The sequence below is a fragment of the Malurus melanocephalus genome, unplaced genomic scaffold (genome assembly GCF_030028575.1).
Source record: "Malurus melanocephalus ecotype Western Australia unplaced genomic scaffold, MMel_1.1 scaffold_19, whole genome shotgun sequence".
Taxonomy (NCBI): Eukaryota; Metazoa; Chordata; class Aves; order Passeriformes; family Maluridae; genus Malurus; species Malurus melanocephalus.
The window spans coordinates 4400305-4420915 of record NW_026623251.1 but is presented as its reverse complement, the minus strand read 5'-3'; the positions used below and the strand labels follow the sequence as shown (position 1 = coordinate 4420915).

At 41.3% G+C, this 20611-nt stretch overlaps 1 protein-coding gene across 1 annotated transcript in view; it reads right to left on the bottom strand.

The window, feature by feature from the left end:
- Positions 1-2592: 2592 nt before the first annotated feature.
- LOC130588783 (visual pigment-like receptor peropsin) overlaps positions 2593-20611 on the bottom strand; it is a 32264-nt gene continuing 14245 nt past the window's right edge. Inside the window, exons 3-6 of the mRNA XM_057389705.1 lie at positions 9582-9681; positions 7391-7495; positions 4210-4433; positions 2593-3572 (exon numbers count right to left, since the gene is read on the bottom strand). Coding sequence (XP_057245688.1) covers positions 3132-3572; positions 4210-4433; positions 7391-7495; positions 9582-9681 — 870 coding nt within the window. The 3' untranslated portion in view covers positions 2593-3131. The remainder of the gene's footprint in view (positions 3573-4209; positions 4434-7390; positions 7496-9581; positions 9682-20611) is intronic.

Below are 20611 nucleotides of genomic sequence, written 5' to 3'. Positions count from 1 at the left end.
AGTTCCAGTGAAAGGGTTGTGTCAGTGACAGAGATGTTGGTAATACACTTGCAAGGCCAAGTTGTACATGTGAGYATTAATAACTGCATTTAATGGTTAATAACTGCAGTGATTTTGGTATAATACTGATATGTTGATAATTATGAATAATATTGATAATAAGAAGTCATCAAGTAAGATCTGATGAGATTTTGATACACATGAATGATGTGGCCATTAAGAACTCACCTGCCGAGTGTGCTAATCAATAGCTAATCAAAACAATTGGGAAATGGCTGGAAATGAATATGTAGAGTAGCTAAAGGCATAATTTAAAGGGTGGCTTGAGGGCTTCAAGCATTCTTCAAGGTGACTTCATTATGCTCAGGCACTTCATTTTTGCCAGGGTGCTTTAGCAATGTCAAAAAGCTGTGATTACGGAAAAGAATAATGAGCAGCTAGCAGGGAGTTTCTGGGTGGGTTCCTTGCATCTAGGGTAAGAACTCTGTCGCTGATCCTGCTGGAACAAGACAGAAAATGCTGACATCATCCTTCAAAAATGGTAGGATTGGTTGGCCTACRGCCTTCTGCCAGATTGGTGCTGCTAGAGATTTCAGCTGAGTTTGGGGACCCTCTTGGAAATGGCCTTGTGCTCTGCCTTCCTCCTTGCTTTTTTCACATCCTTCTGTGTCAGTCTGAATCCTGCAGATCAAAAAATGCAGCAGGGCAAGACTTTTCTCTAGGTATCTGAAAATTAGYAGAAATAGAGATTAAAAGCCAGGCTGTCACCGATGGCCCCAGCGTGCCTCTGGGCAGGTGTCCGGCACACCTGTGGCTGCAGCTGTCTCTGGGAATGCAGTGGGGATACACAACACTGCTCTCTCCATGGAGSAAAACCCAAGCACTCTGAGCAGTGAGAAGTTTCAGCCCATCATGATTGCTAAGGTGGATTTTGTGCTACACTTAAAAGCTTTCAAAACTTCATGCTAGCTTTGGCTARCCCAGACTGGCTTCCTCCAGCGGTTACAGGATTTTGCCCTAAACAGTTTCATCTATTTCTGCAGCTGCAGCATAAGCTTTTATCTGGAAGCAAACTGTTTACTTATTTGCTTTTAATTTATGGTAATAAAATAGCATCCATCTCAAAATTTTCCACAAAAATAAATACTCTTGTAGTTCAGATCTGTGACCATGAAAGAAAGAACAGTTCCCCAGTGTTGCTTGTAATGTTTATTTGTTTTTAACTTCAAAACACAGGTGATTTTCTCAAAACAAATAGAGCAATGGGGGAAATAGAGGTGGGCTCTCTTTGTAACTTTCCCAAGAAACACATCTGAAAGAGCATATTTTTGCAAGACAGCTACATTTCRGCACACCCAGACAGCAAGATTTAAAAAATTCATGAATAGCAGAGGTTAGCAAAGATTGTTGCTGGTTTTTTCTTCTTTTTTTTCYTCTTTTTTTTTCCTCATTTTTCCCCTGTTTAACTTGTACTAAATGAACCCACAATTTCCATGGTTAACACAGAGACATTTTAGAAGTAGTCTTTGAATATGCAGTTAATTTACAAGGTGGGGAATTATGGAGACATTTTGATTCTATTTTTTCATATACCTATATATTTATACAGAATATTATATTGGTGGTATAACTGGATATTGTAACATCTGGTAGTCTGGCTGCTGATTCGGGCCCACAACATAGCCATTTAAATCACTATCCKTTGTTGCTACTAACTTTTACCTCAAAATTCACTTTTTACCTGTAGRCAGGTAGCAACACTTTCTTTAGAAGCAGCAGTGAATGTTGGATTACATTTTGTAAATAGCTCTGATGACCCACCTCATCAGTACTCTTAAAACCTAAGGGTCAGTTTTGGTTTCATTGCCTGCACATCTCTTGCTCCACCTTAATAGAAAGGTAGAAAAGCAATCAGTTTGGAGACAGATCAGTAAAATCAAAGGCCAGYGCTCCTGAATCAGAATGCCCCGCTCACCAGGAAGGTCAGGGGAGGTGGAGATGGTTCTGAAGCCAATGAGGAAAAGTGAGGCTGCTGCTCAGACTCCAGTGACTAGAAAACACCAGACTGGAATTTTCAAGTTACTACAGCTCCTACTCTTTGCATGGACACACACAGTGAGGCACGGGCTGTCAGGAGATGACCTRTGAAGGGGATCTATGAAGACAGGCTGAGTTTGGGCTGTTTGGGCTGGAGAAGGCTTTGGGGAAACCTTACAGCAGCCTACTAGTATGTAAGGGGAGACTACAAGAAGCAGGAGAGGGACTTTTTACAAGTGACAGGACAAGGGGAAAGACTTTGAARTGAAAGAGAGTAGGTTTAGATTAGATCTTAGSAAGAAATTCTTTACTGTGAGGGTGGTGAGACACTGCAACAGGCTGCCCACAGGGAAGCTGTGGGTGCTCCATACGTGGGAGCATTCAAGGCCAGGTTGGATGGGGCTTCGAGAAACYTGGYGTAGTGGAAGGTGTCCCTGTCCACAGCAGGGGAGYTGGAACCAGATGATCTAYRRGGTTCCTTCCAATACWAACTGTTCTATGATCCTGTGATCAGAAACACTTCTATGAGGTCTTTGTGGGGCCTGGGAGCACAATGGAGGGCACACCAGGGTATCTTGCAGGGAGAACTTGGCTTTTTTCCACCATCTTACAGCCTTTGGAGCTGCACCAGCTCCATGGCAGTCTCAGCAGGGTCCATCTTCTCCTAMAGCCACGGCTGAAGAGAAGAGCCTCAGCACCACAGAGTTAAAACAATCATCTGTGGCTGTGACTGTTAAAGAGCAAAAGACGTATTTGGAAATGCAGTCTGGAAGTGATCAAATTTGGACAGGAACCTATCAGTTATTTTTGCTAGCTAATGCCTGGTCTCCTGAAGTCAGTCTTTCTTTTCCTGCATGCATGTGTAAATCAAGTGTTTCTGGCACTGGGTGTGCTGCCCACATTGTAATGTTCTTTGTAGCATTTTGTACCTACACAGAAGGAAAATACCACTTTACCATCTGATTTGCTTTAGTTGTGTAGTCATCAGTGCTTCAGCAAAAAACAGATGGAATGGGAATTAGTAAATTAYTCAAGCACTGCTCTGTAGAGGATCTTCCTGAACACAAAGTGTGTGCATAAAGCAGCCACAAAACTTACAATCKATCACATTCGATATTAGGGTTATTGGATGGTGTATCGAGAATACCAAAATACACTTCCCTGTTTGCTGGAGGTGGGGTGTTGGTTGGACTTCCCACCCCGGAATCAGGGCTGGGTGCAGGGTGCATTTCTGCTGCATAYTTCTCATCTTTCTGAGAAGGCTGTGGCAGCTTTTGTTTGAGGTTTTTGAAACGTTTGAGCTTCACAGGGTCCTTGACTTCCTTGGCACAATGGAACAAGATGAAAATGTCCTTCCGAAATTTGGAGCTCATCCCRAAGTAGATGATGGGGTTGTAAAAGCTAGCAGACTTAGCAAAYAAACTGGCAAGGATGCTGGTGAGGTTGGGCACAGCGTGACCGTAGGCAGACCAAATAGAGATGACGGCGTATGGCGACCATGCAATGATGAAGGCTGTGCAAATGACAATAGAAACCTGAAAGATGGAAGAGGAACAGTCTTAAATCTGTTCTGGAAGACTGTGTCAGGGAAGCAAAACACTGGAAGGGAAAGGCCCAGATTGCCCTGAGGGTATGGCTTACAGGAGAATATGGGCAGGAAAATGGTTTACTTTGATGCAGCCATGCAGATCTAGGAGCTATATATTGAATTTTAGCATGGTGGTGACGCTGAGAAATGTCTCATCTAATGGAATGAGAACAGCTATATTCCCATATGTTTATATGGATAAAGAAAGTTTCAGGTAGACTTGACTGAACAGTGAGTAAACTGAAATCTCCACTCTAACTTCTGAGCATGTTCAGAAGTAACGTAATATCTGACAGGAAAGAACATTTGCCAGCTCAGATATTTGGGTTTTGTGCTGTTGGTTATACCAATTATATTTAGATTATCTTTCACATGTGATGTAGCACCAATATTAACCAATTGATGCAGCAGAAATTTTGAACAGACCTCATATTTTTCACTGAGTTCAGACTCTGTCACTAGAGGCAATAAAGAAATAAAATGCAATTGACTGGTTTTGTTCACTTCTGTTTTAGTTGAGACGAGTTTTTGGAAAGACAAATTTCATGGGGATAAATCCCACCCAACGTGATTCCCAAACTCACCCTGGTGACGTCCCGCTCTATTCTCCTCTGTCTGTCTGTGGGATCACCCAGTCCTGTTAATGCATGGCTTAGTTTGACAGTGTTGATAATTGACACATAGGAGAAGACCATGACTGTGACAGGCAGGAAAAAACAGCAGATAAAAATGGAGACKATGTAGGACTTGTAGATTGTAGAGAAGTTGGCTTTTGCCCAGTCAATCTCACATGTGCCATACATGCGATCTGGAAAGCAAGAATATGTTGGTTAGCATTTTTAGAATATTTATCTGCTTTTGAGCAGATCCTTCATTAGTTAAAATGCCAAATTTTTCTTCTGGTAAGATACAGAATGGATTGATCTTTCTAATTTAATGAGACGGGACATTACTTCCTACATAAACAATTTTTCAAGACCAGTTAGACTGTGACAAATCTTAATGCATATTATCATTCCATTGGGTCTGTATTTCCAGTGTAAATCCATAATTCATAAACAATTGATTCAGGATAGGAAATTGTGACACTTTATATATATAAAAAAGTTTTATATCCTTGAGTGATACCTACTCTTATTTGTTGCAATACTCTACACAATAACTTCCCAAGATGAGCACTGAAATGGTGCAACAAGGAACTCCAGAGAAGTATGCCAAATGTRAGAAATCACAATTACTTACATAACTAATTAGGAAATAAAAATATTGAGGCTTCTTGAGACAATGGAACTTCTACTGCAGTGAGAGCCATGAGACCAAATTGATAAAGCTAATAATAAACATTATGAATAGAGAAAACATGAAAATACTTAGCCATGAGACCTTTTGATAAATGGGAAACCCACAGCCCTGGAGCACTTTTAAAAATGAAGCCAGGCAGATTGAAGGGTCTACCTGCTTGTGAGGCACTAGCTGATCAGGTACTTGAGGAAAAGACAGTGGGAATAATGTGCAGCCTCTKGCTCAAACACTTTTATAAATAACAATTGACTTCTTTAGATCCTCTGATGCGTTTGTAAAGATGTCCGATAGAAAACTTACATTTTATAACATTAGAGGTTTTTCCATAGATTGTGAATTGAATATTTTTCTTTTTGAGTGGAAAATGTTGAGGGGTTTTTTTTTTTTTTTTTTTTTTTTTTTTGTTTTTTTTTTTTTTTTTTTTTTTTTTTTTTTTTTTTTTTCTGACAGCTCTGGCAACAAATTTAATTGCAAATAAATGAAGCATGAATCAAAATTATGTGAGTCAAGTATTAACAGGTCCTGGAGATTCAGTACAGGTGAAGACTACATGATTTAGCAGCAGATCTCTCCCTAACATCCAGAGGTAATTCTGAAGAAAAAAAAAATCCCTTAATTCCTCAAGGGTGATAGGAGATTTAACCAGGATGAATTAAATGAGCAAAAGCTTAAAATCTCTTTTATGATTCTCATCAAAAAGAGGCTTGRTATTTTTATCACTAAAGCTCTAGGTGTTGCTGCCTGAATGTGTTCTGTAATAGAAATAGATTTTTCTCTACTTTGCCTTTTTTGTCAGTAGACCTCAAGATTCTAAAATATAACCATAAAATCTGGCTTAATTCTGGGTTTCTGCTTTTGAAAACCTTTGACTGAAATATGACACCAGCCTCCAGATGACAGGAAAAGAACACCCTGCAGATTTTCCACAAGTCAGAATTCAGAGCTATGTTTTCCCCCTCCTCAGTGGCACAAAGAAGTGTCTTTCCCAAAAATCAGTGGGATGCTGGAGGCCCCTGAAGATATTGTGTAGATGTGAAAGGTCCAAGGCAGCCATCTGCAATGTGCTGTGCTCTGCTGCTGGACTTGGCACTGCTGGGCTCCCACATCTCCATGGGTGCCCTCACTGGAGGCGTGTGGGGACACAGAYAACCCAGGAACCCCAAATTACTGTGAGTCTCAGGAGGGGAAAGTACTCCTAGAAGTAGTCTCGAAAACCACTGTCAAGGAATTGAATTCAAAGCACAAACAGGATCCATAGGGCACTTGAATATCCTGACAAGGCAGTGTTGCTCAAAAAGTGCCTGGCTCCAGTTTGAGGCCAAAAATACACATCAGAAGTCGCTCTATAAATGAARAGCTGGTAAGATTAACACAAAAAGAACACAGATCACCAGAAGATACACAAAAAATTACCAGTCCAAAACACTGATGTTTAGGACACATCCACAGTGCAAAAATATGACATAAAATTCAAACAGTCTAATAAATATTTTGAATTTGTTTCACAGCAATGGTCCACTGAACCTAATGTCCTGTGTTTATTTTGGTTTGTGAGGGATAGAACATTTAACCAACCTTAGGAATGGCTGCTTTTCTCACACCCTTACTTCAGGAGTCCATACATACCTCAATGCTTACATATTTAGTAAGAGAAAATATGCCCACAGTGGCTTCAGTAAGTCTCCATAGATTTCATGACTTCTCAAAGGATGCAGAGGCCTCGAGGACCCAGACAGGTAACTGCTGGACATTGTCAGTCACATGATTTCTGGTTTTGGGACTTCTGTATCACCACTGTTTGTTCCTAGATATTTGTTTTGTTGATTTCTTAGAGGCTTATATTGAGACAATTTCTCCAACTTTCTCCCATGAAGAAATTTCCTGGTCCAGGAATATCCCTTAGCCATTGAATTACTGCAGTGTTCACTATACAAAACTTTTCWTTTTTTTCCTCCCCCTTGTTGATAYGGCCTCATCTTGCATYCTAATTCTTTCTTGGACTGACAAACTTTCCAACATTTTTTAGTTCTTTTGCTATGTATGCTTTCATATTTTCAACAAATTGTTCTACCAAATCTTTCTGGCTTGTCTTATTATAGTTTCAAGTTTAACGTGCTGGAACTTGTGTTATTTTCYAGTTTCCTAATCTTGACAGTTTTTGAAGAATGTCTTTTAATAGTTTTCTTTATCTCACAGCTTAACCATGCCAAATATTTCTGGCCTCCCTTTTTTTTTATAGGCAATATGCACTTGGTCCAAGTCTTTCCTGTGATATCTTAAAAAAAATCTCTTTATAGGTGATACCAAAGCAGGCAACACCCTGTGTCTACGTCACATATGGTGAATGATTTTCTCAGTTCTGCTGATAATTGGTCTGGTTTATCACAAACAACAAGAAAAAGAGGTAAGCATCTTTGTTAAGGGGAGAGGTGCCAGAAAGCACAATTGGAAGATACCTGTTACCTGTATAGCTGCCCCAGCCAARCAAGGGAGCTGCAGACCAGAAGAAAGCTGCCACCCAAATGAGGACCAGAGCCACCGACATGCTGCTGTTGCTGATGCAGTGACCTGCAATGGCATGCTTGGGTCAGAAAACAGTACTTGGAAAGGCGAACATATCTCTGAAAGTTACATGCACTACTATACCAGCAGCTAATAAGTAAAAAACCCAGGTATTAAATATAGAGAGAAATAAATGCATATTCATAAAAAAGCTTCATTTGGAAAGTATCTGTCAGGCTTGTGTTATCATTGTAGAGGGTAAATTAATGTTTTTTAAGCAGGAGACAATGACTGTTGAGAACTGTGGAATAAGAAAATTCTGTGTTAAACTTATGCTTTGAAATTTCGTAACATGCAGCTAACAGTTATATTTTACATAGAAATAAACAGACAAATCTAAATTCAGGGGATTTTCTTACTCACTTCAAGGTTTTTCCCTGATGAAAAGGAGAAAACAGCCCAGACTATATTGGTCATTCGATAGAAATGATTCAATCTGTCCTGCTGTTGCTTCATTTATGTGGGAAATATTTATGCATTCTTTTTCTATTTCTATTCCTYAACATTTCTGTAAAGTTAATTATATTGGGTACTTGCTTGAGATTCAAACATAAGTTATGCACACCCTCAGATGGATAGGTGGTACAGCTTCACAAAAGAGAAATGTCGGTTTTAAATATGACTTCTTAGCATGTAATGAATAGAAGATGCAGAATTRCATCACAGCCAACTTCTACCAGCTCCAGCAGCAGTTTGGGCTGAAAGTTAACTTCAACAAGTCTATCATTACATCAAACTGCAGAAGAACTTCCTGTGGAAATAAATACCTCCCTGCAGAAGTTCTTTTCACAGCAAATACTGCTCATGCTATTAAAGAGGAAAACTCWTATGATGCATCCCATGTATTTACACAAGCTTTACTGCAGACATTGATAGGCTCCTGCCTGAAAGATGGTGCCAGCCAGTTGTAATAAAGGCATGAAAATTGATCATACACTRTCCAGAGATCAGTGAAAAGAAGACTGGAGATAATTTATAGTAGGTGTGGGTATACAGAAGAGAAATTACATAAGGCTTTCAGTGGGAGTCAAAATTTTGAGCAGGCRGGAGGCCCAGGATGAATGGTGAAGAAGTTTCTATTGATTCAGTGAATCAGTGTGCCTGGGGTGAGAGTGGTGATATAAAGAGGCATGAAGRGAAATTGGTAGATGATGGCATGTCTGTATGGACTTGTTGGTGAGGCCTTCACAGGGCAGAAATGTGGAAAGGTTTGTACAGAGGGACAATCATATATCTTCACMGAGGCACTTATACCAAAAGTCAATAAAAAAAAAAAAACAAGTTTAAAAAAAACAGAGTGGTGAGTAAAATTTTTCAGGTGGCTGAGAGAGTAATGAAATGGGGTTGTTTGGGATATTCAGGCTACAGATGAACAGGCCACTAGAGCAGGAACAAGTGTGGATACAAAACTGTGGTGACGATGCTTTGCAGATCTGGGAGACAGGTGGGAGACAGGGACTAGACAGGCAGAGCTGGGTCGTGGTCAGTTCTGGGGATGGTAGGAGCACTTTTCATCTCACATGGTGCGAAAATGCCCAAGGGAAGCTGGACAGGCACGAGGGGATGGCAGAGCTACAGCAGCTGGAGGAAAGAGCTGCAGWCTGAATGTTCCCAGTGCCATCTAAAGGAATCCATGATGCCTGCTGTGCACAAACCCTGGCAAAACACCCTGAAAAATGAAAATATATGGATGACAGCCTTCTGAATGAGGGATCTGATCCTTGACCAGAAACTTCCCAAACATCATCTCATAGAAGATGAAATTTGTTTCAGTGAGATCCAGACAACAATGTATCACTTCAGAGGAGGTAAAGTAATCTTTTGAGGAATACAGAGAGTCAGCAGGACCTGTGGTATCTTTGGCACAAGGATGAATTAACCCATGTTGACCTGAGTGTACTTGTAATAATTTGGCTTTTACTGGAATTAACGCTGAAGGACTCTAAGAAAACATGTTTGTCATGTAAATGACTGTGTTTTGTCCTGGTTTTCAAGGCATTAAATTGATATTTAATATAGCCTGTGACTGAGAGAAATACAGATTTGTACCAGGCTCAGTGAAGGCAGAACTGGGCTTGCCTTCATTCCTTACCTCTCTCAGGATGGCATCCCTTGATATAGCGTGTCACGCTGATCACTGTCAGGGTATTAATGCTAGCCAGGCCAAAGAGAAGTGTCAGGAAACCATCAACCTGAAAAACAAAGCAGTACATGATGTTCTTTTACTGCAGAGACTTGAGGGGGAAAAGAACCACAGGAATTTCTCCTGTCATTTTCATGTTAATGAACTTGAAAGGTTTTTCCAGAAACCCAACTAGCATGGAAATACAAAATGTCAGGTGCAGTTATCTTCTATAGGATCAGTGAGCAAGTAAATGTTCAAAAATTATATAAGCGCTCTGTCGTGTACATACAATAAGCAGGCAAGCACACCCTYACATCTATGCTTCCCTTAAATGACTTGCTAAATGAAGGAGAAAAATTTTGAACTGGAAAGAAGAAAAGCCCTGAATAGGCAAAAATGTTCTGGATGCAGCTGCCCTGCTTGTACAGAGCAAACATGCAAACTGATCCTAAGATATTTAGGCCAAAGAGGGAAGAATATAGGAGGTGATGGGCTTGGCTGAGGGAGAAAAGGGTTTTTTTTTTTTTAGAGACCTTAAAAACCTAAATAATTCCAGTAGATTGAGCCACAGTGTCTGGTGCCCCTATTGCCTGCTATTTATGATACCTTGATCCTTATCCATTCGGGGTGACGCGGTGTGCCGTCCTGCTTGAAAAGAGGGAGTCGGGGAGGATTCTTTTAATAGATTTCTTGGACAAAAAAAATAAAGCGCAAACACGGCAATATTATATCTGAGAACTGTTTATTGATAAAGAAGGGTAAGTGTTCCTACCACTTCCTACCAAGCGGGGATAGAAAAGGGAACAAAGAGGGAAAAGGAGAAACGGAGAGAGACAGAACAGCAGACAGATTGTTACCGCTGTACCCCGGGTACCCGGGAATGTCAGCTCGGCAGAAGGAGTGTGTGTGTGTGTGCTGCGAACCGCGAGGAGCCTGCGCGGCTCCCGGGACAGGCTGGGCGCGATTTCCAAACAGCAGCGGCTGCGTGTCCCTCCCGTCGGCGGAGAACACGGTGCTGTGGCTACGGGCACACTGTGGGATCGCTGCGGCTGCTGTGGGCAGGCTGGGGCTGCGGGCACTGCCGGACACACGGCAGCGAATGTGGGCAGCGATGACAGCTCCGTCGGGAAAACAGCAAACACGAGGCTGTCGCACGGTCGAGCTGCCTCGGGGAAGCGGCGAAACAGAGCACATGGACAGGACACAGGGAAGAAGCGGGACCGCAGGAACGAAAGGAAACAAAAGGAAAAGCGAGAGGGGAAGGACAGCCAAGGTGACCCTCCGGGTGGGCCCCTACTGCCTCCAAGAACCCCAAAGGAAAATGGTCCCCGTTGTGTCGCAGTTCTCTGCTTTTATATGCCTCGCCCTCCTATAGCGTGATTTCCCGCGAGTTTTTCCCGCGCGCTGTTTTCCCGGGCATCCGCCCCACCAGCAAGGGGGGCAGGGCGCTTGCAGAGCAGCAGGGGAAGCTGTCTGTGCCATGACTGGCTGCCAGCCAAAACCTCCTGAGGGACAGAGCTCCCAGCACATAACACAGGTTGAGGCATAAACAAAAATCAGATTGGTCTCTGTCACGCAGGCAGAGCCGTGGCTCTGTGGCTCCCACTCACATCCGCGTCTCGGTGACATCCCAGGATGGCCAGAACTCTGAGCATCATGGCTGGGAGTAAGAAGGGAGTGGCTGTCACGGACATGGGTGATGGAGCCATCTGCTAGGGAGCACTCTACAGCTGGGAAAGGATCCAGGCAAAGTGCTGACGGCAGGCCTTTCGTTTTGGAATCTTTCAATGATGAATTAAACTGYCCAGAGCAGAGGAGCTCTTGGAGTTTTACACCTAGCGAAGCAAGAATATTAAGCAAGAATCTCTAGACTCTAACTTGGCATCAAAATAATGAAATTATTTGCAGAAAGGCACATCGTTATTCTACAGGAACAAACTGTCTTTGTGTGAATGGGCACAACTCCTGTGGAATTCAGTTTATCCCAGCTCTGAATCTGGGGCTTTAATCCAGGCTTAAAGCTAAGACCATGGCAGATTGTATAAATTAAACTGGGTGAAAGGTTAGAAAAAGGTCTGCTTCATCACTTCTTTCACTGGTTTTTTTTTGTACTACCAGTGCCCTCACATTGACTCTAAATACTTCTTATTGCCAACTTTTACAGACTCACCACATTTTAAATGCATACAAGGCTTGCTGCTACAACAATCTACACTCACTCAGTGCTGTGCTCTGATTACAATCAGCCTGTTCTTGGTGTAAAAATACAGCCATGTTTGAAACAGACTTCCTTGGATGTTTCAACTACTTGCTAGAAGCTGCAGTTGGCTGAAGTTGGCCTGCTGTGTKCTGTGGAGCTTGGTGAAATACCTGGATATTTAAATGTGCTCTGCATTTCATTAGCTTTACTGGTGCAAACAGYTGCCACTTCTCCATTTGCTCTAGTGCTTCATAGACGTGGAAAACATCATGGCTAAATTCTTAAGAAGTTGCATTAGTTATTGGATTAGAAAGGAAGCAGTATTTCAGCAAGGATGCAAATAAACACTTTGCAATTAAATTTGAAGATCCATGAGACTGAATACTAAAAGAATAGGACAGGTTTCTCACTGTATATCATGGGCCTGTGCTGAAAGCAGTGGAGTTGTTCTGAAAGAGATCTGTTTGCTTGATCAGTGACAGATGTGCCCATTTTTCTCTGCCCTCTTCCCTGATGTCAAACCAAAGAGAGACAATTACATCAGATGACCAGTYCAAACAGCCTTTGAGCACACCTRYAAGGGAGGAAGGTGGGTCYAAAAAYACACTCTTGCCCTTTAACATTTAARGTGAAGCTGTCACCATAAGAAAGAAAAGCCTAAATGTTTCTTTTGGAGTGGTGCCTTTCTGCAAAAAAGGTGCAGTTTTACCTAAACCGACGTAGTTCATAGGATKGAGCAATTGCCAGCACCACATCTTGTTTTCATGCTGTTCCACWGCAGCATTTCACCAGATCTGCTGCAGGTGTGGGGGTTCCACCAGAGRTGTTACCAGGGCCACATGGTTTGTAAGGGGCCAAGTGGCAGCAGCCTCCRAGGGCAGCTGTCACTGCCCCCGTGCTGGCCACAGGCTTGGTGGTTTGGGGAGAGGTGAGAGGAGGAAATGTGGAGGAGAAGAAGCTCTGGGGATGACAAAGGCTTGGATAAAATGAACAAAGGAGGCAAATGATGGCTCTCAGGCTGCAGAACAACCCGTACAGGAGCCACAGCTTCTGGACCACTAAATCAAGAGAGAGCATCCAACAGCCTGCTTTGGGAACACGATGCTCAGACCACTCTTGTCCCAAACTTGTGTCGGCAACAAGTGGCTTTTGAGCCCAGCTCTGCACAYGCCATTTCCCAGCAAGTTTGTCAGTTCTGCAGCACTCTGATGTGGTTGTCACTTAGATATAATGTCTTCAGAAGAAAACAGGGGACTGTCCTCTAGATGTAGCCAACTTCCTTCAACCTTACACCTGCTGGATTTGGAAGAAAGGTCTCTGTTACTTTTTCTTTATTTGAGCAGAAAACACAGGCTGTAGGCAGCAAGGCAACTGCTTGGCACCCAAAGTAATTAAGAAYAAAAGAACTGCTTTCACATATTCCCAGTTTCTGTAGGCAGAGATTAATATCTGCAGGTTACAAAAACATGTGATCAGTTCAGTTTTCTGCATCTTTAAAGATATATGGAATGACAGCCAAGGAAATACTAGAATAGTAAATAACATTTAATTACTTTGGAAGATTGGTGCACTTCCCCTTACACAGTTCTGGTTTTTCTTTTATTCTACCCCCCAGACAGCTCCTTCCTTCCATAGTAATAATATTTCCTCCATTTTTGTGTAATGAAATTTTGTCCTTCCTATTATTAATTATGATCAAATAGCAGCAGTGTTAACAGGCAATAATGAATTCTGACATAACACAAAGTTGATTGCATGGTAATTTTTAATACACCAGCTTTCCTTTTCACCCATTAAAAACKGGAGTAGATTAGCAATTTTAAAAGCTTTCTCTCAGTGCTCTACAGTATTACTCCCTTGCCTATATAGATACTCATGGAAGGTTCTCATTATCTTTATGCTGCCTGGAAGCTAAGACATAACTGAAGAAAAAACTGTGGGTTTTTTTCCATTTTGTGCTTGTGCCTGACTTTAAATCTCACTAATGCTGTTGGAGTACTGTTTACAACCTACAATACACAGAGCTCCTACTGCATGCAAATTCATTTACTTCAACACAGGGAGGGTTAGGAATCCACAGTGCACTATGAAAAATTCAGCGGTGAGCTTGGGTGTGCCCCACTTTTAGTACCTACAATACTTGTGAATCCCTACTGATTCATAAGGGTTGTCTTCATTTCAAGCAGAGTAAAATRTAACCTATTGTTCTTCTTACTGGATTAATCAAGGTTTAATTGCACAAAAGCAGATTGCCAAAACAGCTATTACATTTCAATGTAGGCCAAAACATTGATCTCACCAGCCACAAAGGCTGCCTTGCTCCCTCCTCTGGCCAACTGGTGAATGTGTTGCAAATTGAAATAAAGTCCATTTATTTCCCTTCAGAACCACAGTGTCCTCTATTTTTCTTCTATTGAAAATGAGATAATGAATGTGTAAAGAAAAGGATAAACTTCAAACAGGGATAATTTGTCCACAGCATATATTTAAAACTGATGCAATAAGCTCTCTCGGTGTTATTTTCTAATACAGATCAGATTATTCTGAGATCACAATGTAAACAGATAATGGCAGTAAACCCCCTCCCTTCAACTTCAAGAAACAAATAAGCACTTAAATCARTCTTCAAGAAACATGTTTGTAAAGGCTATTATAGATTTCTTTGAAGAGATGTTTTAAAATTTAAAAACTTAAATAACTTTAAATTTTACAATTTCTCAAAGTTTGAAGTAAATGCAAAAAATATTCCACTCGAGTCTGCTGACAACCTAATTCTCCCATCTCTCAAATATACTGCAACGTGTCAATTAGACTACATACAGTAACTCTTTTGTCACAGAGGTTCTTTCCAGAAGAAAAACTACCGAGGTTCATAATCAGTCATCACAGAAGACTACTTAAAACTCACAATGTATAATGTTTCTAAAGCACTCAGAATATTTCTTTAAGATTTCCTACAATATAGGAGGTATGTATTTCCTACAATACATACAGCTGCTATGGTTGCGTTCTGCCTTTTAAAATGTCTCAGTAGGCTTCAAGGGTAGCTGTTCTTAGAGGTGATGGCATTAACCCAAGACATTAGAGATGTCTCTGACATTAGATGTATCTCTGACACAGATGTCACTCCATTTATTAGTCAACAATGAGAACTAGTYTGCTACAGGACTAGAGAGTTGTTATAGTTTGAACTTGATTGAAAGCCARAAGTACCGCACCCATGASRTTCCCTCCCCTTCSYCCCCCACCGGAGAGGCAGAAGGGAGAGCAAAAGCACAATTAACACTAAAATTTATGGCTTTTAGGCAACATAACATAATTGAGAGAAAGATACATATATACTCCAGAAAATGGTCAGACAGGCTGAAATAATGTAAGTTCCAGAATAGATTTATTACTAAAAACTAAGAATACTATGGCACCGGAGAGGGGAACAAAGATGGGGGAAAATTTACAAGGAGAAGAAAATAAAAAATGGACATTTTAAGACACCTGTTAGTCTTTCTAGGAACCTGGCTCTCTTCCAAGTTGTCCCTCTCCATCCCCCCGCTCCCCCCCATGCCTTCCTGGATGCAAAGAGGGGCAGGGATTAAAGTTCTAACATAGATCAAACTACTCATTGCAGTTATTGTCCAGCATCACAGGAGAAGTGTCCTTACAATTCCAAGCTGTGGAAGTTCTTTTCCCAAGAAACAGTCAATGTATAACTGCTGATGGCATGGGATTCTTTTCTTTACCTCGTGGGAGAAAGGAAAACAGTCGTCCAAGGCCAACTGCGTTATCTTGGCGACGAAAGGCCACTGTCATAAATCTCCTGTCAGAACACAGCTCCTTCTAAGCATCCACTTGCTTCAGACGTGGGGCGGAGGGGGGGCACTTCTTCCCCTGCAGAGCACAATTTCTTCTAAGCATCAACTCGCTTCAGATGTGAGGGGTGGCCAAGTCTCTTCCCCCTTTTTGGCTTATCGAAGTCCTCAAAGGCCAGGTTTTTCCTCAGAGCAAGGTCAGTCTCTTTTCTGTACAGGTCTCCCATTGATGAAATAGTCCTTTCGAGAACAGCTTGTTTTCTCCATGTTCGAGAACCACAGCAACAGCACAGCACCTGTCTTCTTCTTCTTATTGTGATCTTGGATCTCCATTTTTTTTTCTTACATCTCCTCACCCTCCTCCTCTGTCCTCCCCAGTGCATGATACTAAAACTGAATACTAACAACCTAAAAACTACATGGCAGCCATGCTCTATCTTGTTTTGAATTCTTCTTAAATACCACACCATACATCATCACCGAGGTGTAACCAGCATGTGCAATTGGCCCAGGTCTGTCCATCAACCTCAGAGCCATAATGGATTGGTTCTAAAACACAGGGGGTAGGGCTCCTTTTGCTGGAGAAGRAGGAGAAAGCTTCTAGAACTTTGTCAAATAAGCCATCTTTGTGGTTTCGTGGTCCCATCCCCCCACCACCAAAAATTGGACAGAGTAAAACCAGGACAAGAGTTTAAACCATTAAGTGAGAACATCAGACATTCAATATTTTTCACTCAMAAAGTGATTCATTCTTCCTGTTGATGACATGTAGTCTAAAGACAGAAATACATGAATGAAGTATTTAGACTATATTCTTATGTGTCCAGATATATAAYTGTATTAATTATACAATATAGTTAATGTATGATCAGGGCCACTATTAATATATGCAGRTCAAGTTTTGGCTTTAGTAATGTTGGGGAACCCAGTTTTACATACCAGGTTAATCAAGTGAGGGTTGACCTTTAGCTGCTGCAGTTGTAGCCTCTCAGGCTATGATTTCTGCTCCTACTTGTAGATTCCCTCATCCACCAGCACAGCTATGAACACAACAATCCCACCGAGGGTGTATTGTACAAGTGTACATTGTATAGGCAGATGGAGACTCTAGAATTTCCTGACACAGCTCCATCAGATTATCATCTTGCTTCAAATATCCCTTCTCCAAAAGCTTGGGAACACCTACTTTCTAGCTCTGGATAGATACTGGTGTTCTGGTAGGAACACCTACTTTCTAGCTCTGGCAGGTTTTAAAACTCTCATGTCTCCCCATGAAGAATAAATGGGGGCCATGTAGCTCATACCACCAGATAATCCAAACACAGTGGAAAGATTCCCATCTTCAGGTTAAATGCTCAATTGCCATTGTCTTTCTGTGGGTTAATGTAAAGGGAAATTAAGAAGCACTAGATAGGAAAATCCAGCATTGGCCTTTGGGAACACCGGTGCTACATTGTGTAAAATTTTTTTCAGTGGGACTAAGCCAAAACTCCTCTCCGCTTTAGTGATGCTATATTCAGAGAATACTTGTTTATTGTTAGCATCACCTTAATACAAACAAAAAAATCCACAGATAAAAGAAGAGTCACCTATCTCATCTTTACATTACCACAGAAGGCAAAGCTTGGCTTTGTGGCCTATGGATAACTGAGATCCATGGACATCAGGTTAAAATCACACTTTTGTTTTCAAAGTACTATCTTTGACATTCAAAATACCATGCTAAATGTTTCTCGAGGCTTACACATCTCAARGGAAYCAGAGATCCCACTRTTGCYGGACCCTGCCAGGAYAGCCCTGARWGTWCRAGTGACCCTCCACATTCTCCAAAGYACAATCCTCTGTGCTGCTTCCCAGCAAGAAGGAATCTGCTTATGTAGCCACCCTCAGGTTAATRCAAGGTCATCTCTGACTCTGGCTGAATGCCTACAATCAAACTTGTTCTGCTCATGAAGCTGCGAGGCAAAAGGCAGGATGGTACCAGCTCAGCCTGAAGTGACAGAAACATGTTACTTTCCTGAACATTTGAAAAAGCTACATGGCTACTAGCAGATCTGTGAATTCCGTACCAAAATAACAGCAGAGTCATAAGCATTTCCAAGGAGTCCCAGTAGATAAGGGAGAGCATGGAAGGAAGCCTAAAAGATACAGGTTATTCTTGGCCTTAAGGAGCAACCTGGAAACCCACCAGGTGCAGCATCATCCCCTTCTGCAGGGACAGGGTGTGGAAATTCTGGGTGTCATGTCATATACATCCCACTGCAAACCACACTCACCTTGGCACTGATTCACTCAGCACAAGATCTAGGTCAGGAGGACCTGATTTGCTTCCTGCACCCTATCAGTGTACTCACTTAATGAAATATATTTTTGTGATAGAGAAGACAAGTAAATGTGAGGTAGAACTATTTAAGATATTTACAAATTTTATCAATGATATTTTAATTTCAGATGAAATWTTTCTTAAAAGCCAATGAATGCRTGTGGCACACMGAGAGGAGTCAGAAGAATTATTTARTCCCATGGTGGGAAGATCTTGAGTGATGAAGGAGTGATGGACAGCATTTCTTGAAAGAGGACATTTAGTATCTTAGACATCATCAMAGAAAGATAGGTAAGGCTACTATTTCCCACACAGGGAAATTAGAAAAGGGTATTTCAAAGCCCTCTGTGAGGAGAAGCAAGTGCAGGAATCAAAGCTTAGGCTTTGTGAATTCCTGGTTCYRTAGGARCACTCTCAGGCAATGAATGCCCTTYCCAGGCAGCAGTGTGTGRGTTGTCACTGCACTTGGGTGWCACAGGAGGGSCTGTGTCAGACTTGTTAAACAGGGAAGCMGAGAGTTTGGGCATTCATAATTTTTCAAGTACCAAATATATAACTTGCCTAATTAGTCACAATTGACTGCAGAAATAATAATTTGGAGGAAAATGAAGGAGAATTCATGACTAATGAAAACTGGTGGAACTTCCCTGAAGTCACATTAGTTACACTGAAATGATCTTCTATGTTTCTAATGATTCTGTTTGTGCAAAGGCAGTTTTCCTCCCATTCCCTGCAGATGAAGGGTTTTTCTCATTAAAATTCAGCTCACGGATGTCCACATGAGTTGTCTTTACCTCTTTGACTTCAATATGTACAATTTTGAGATTATATGAAGGCAGACCAGAAATAAAGAAATAGGGAAGACTAGTAGCTCTGCAATTTTATGTTTCAGTATCCAAATCTCAGGTAGGCAAGGAAATAAGAATGAGGATACATTCTAGTGTTCATAATTGAGATATAAATTTGTTTCAGAAAAATACATCTGGGAGAGGAGGATTTTTGTAACATGACACAGGGGAAATAAAGGGCATTCTTTTTTGAATTTGCTGTATAGATCAGTCTCCCCATCCTACCTTTCACTGTGAATCAGCACACTAAGGTGAGCTGAATACAGAGGTAATATTACACAGCTTTTCTCCAGCGCCTTTAACACCTCTTTTATCTGTTAATGCWCTTAGTGCCCGTTCCATGATTTGTCTTTGGGTTATTTTCATCCTACTAAAATGTCAGGAATGATAAGCTATATATAAGTAAAATCCCGACAATATCACATCCCAGTCCTGTGTTAGRAGAGTAAATAACTATTTTTCACTCCCTTTTCACATTTGGTTTGATTTATTTTAACATCTTAGAGGTAGACAGCTGAACATTTTTCAACCAAGGGGACATTCATGGGCTATGCAATTTGAGAAAAAAATCTATTTATTTCTGGCCATTTTCAATCTCACAAATACATGCTTGGACACTGGAATATATGCGATAGTGCAAGATTTTTTACATCAGTCTTTGTGTGTAAAACCTCTGCCAAAGTTAGGCTGCTGCAGAAAACAGTGCTGAGGCAGAAGGTGTTTGCAGCACAGTGGAGCCAGAAGGGACGTGTGAAGGTGTCAGTGGGCTCAAAGTGAATTGGCACACTCTGCTCCCCACAGGAAGAGAGGGGAGCAAAACCATGGATTTTAAGGTATACTCTGAGATGTGGGCAAGGACAGGAACAGCAACCATCACTGTATGTCCCAGCAGCGAGCTAGGAAGGAGAGGGAGCAGGACCTAACCTTCTCCATCTCAGTGGACTTTGCTAGGGATAGAGATGAGCAGCTTGTGGATTTGTCTGGGTTTTACGAGAGAGAGCTTTGTGGAGCTGGGGAGAGTGGGAGGCAGAGGTGGGGAAGAGACATCTACTCCACTTGTTACATMCAGAGTGGGTTGAAAGCTGGATGATTTGGTGAAGGAAAAAAATGAATGGGTGATGGAGCAATGGGAATGGGTGGTAAAGCTGGAACAAGTCTGACAAACAACGCATACAGACATTTGGCAGCAGTGGCTGTCTGTCATTGTCCTCAGTAATCTCCCCAGAAGCAGAACTGGGAAGGCAGGAAAACTTGTRAGGTTTCATTTTGATCCTTTTCATCTGACAGTGCTTTTATCAGCAGTCACACAGATTGCAAARCTACCACTGGTCACTCATCTCTCCAGAATATCAGGGAGTATTGCTCCACATGCAGGAATGTGTAAACACTCACTTGATATTTATAAAACACATAAAATCACTAACTGAGTCAAGAGAGTCAATAGCTTAGCTAAATAAAAAAATGGTTGATTTTATGAATTACGTTAAATGGAGAGAAATCAATGTTCTCCAAATTTACTCTATTTATAAAAGAACATAAATGTCTTTAGGGTTTTTGATTTATCAGACGATTTACAGAAGATTTGGTTAAAAGAAGAAGGTATTAATCCCCTGTGTCCTCCTCAGACAAGATTTAGCAATATTTTACAATCTTTGTATAGGAGAAGAGATAAATGCATGTTCTGAGAAAGCAAAAGCYGTCAATAAATACAAAAGCATTTATTCAAGATATAAAATCCTGCCCTCAAAACTTCTGAAAAGAGCCYATGTATTTTCACCATAGTGTTCTCAGAATTTCTTACTGTTGCAATTTTCCTTTTG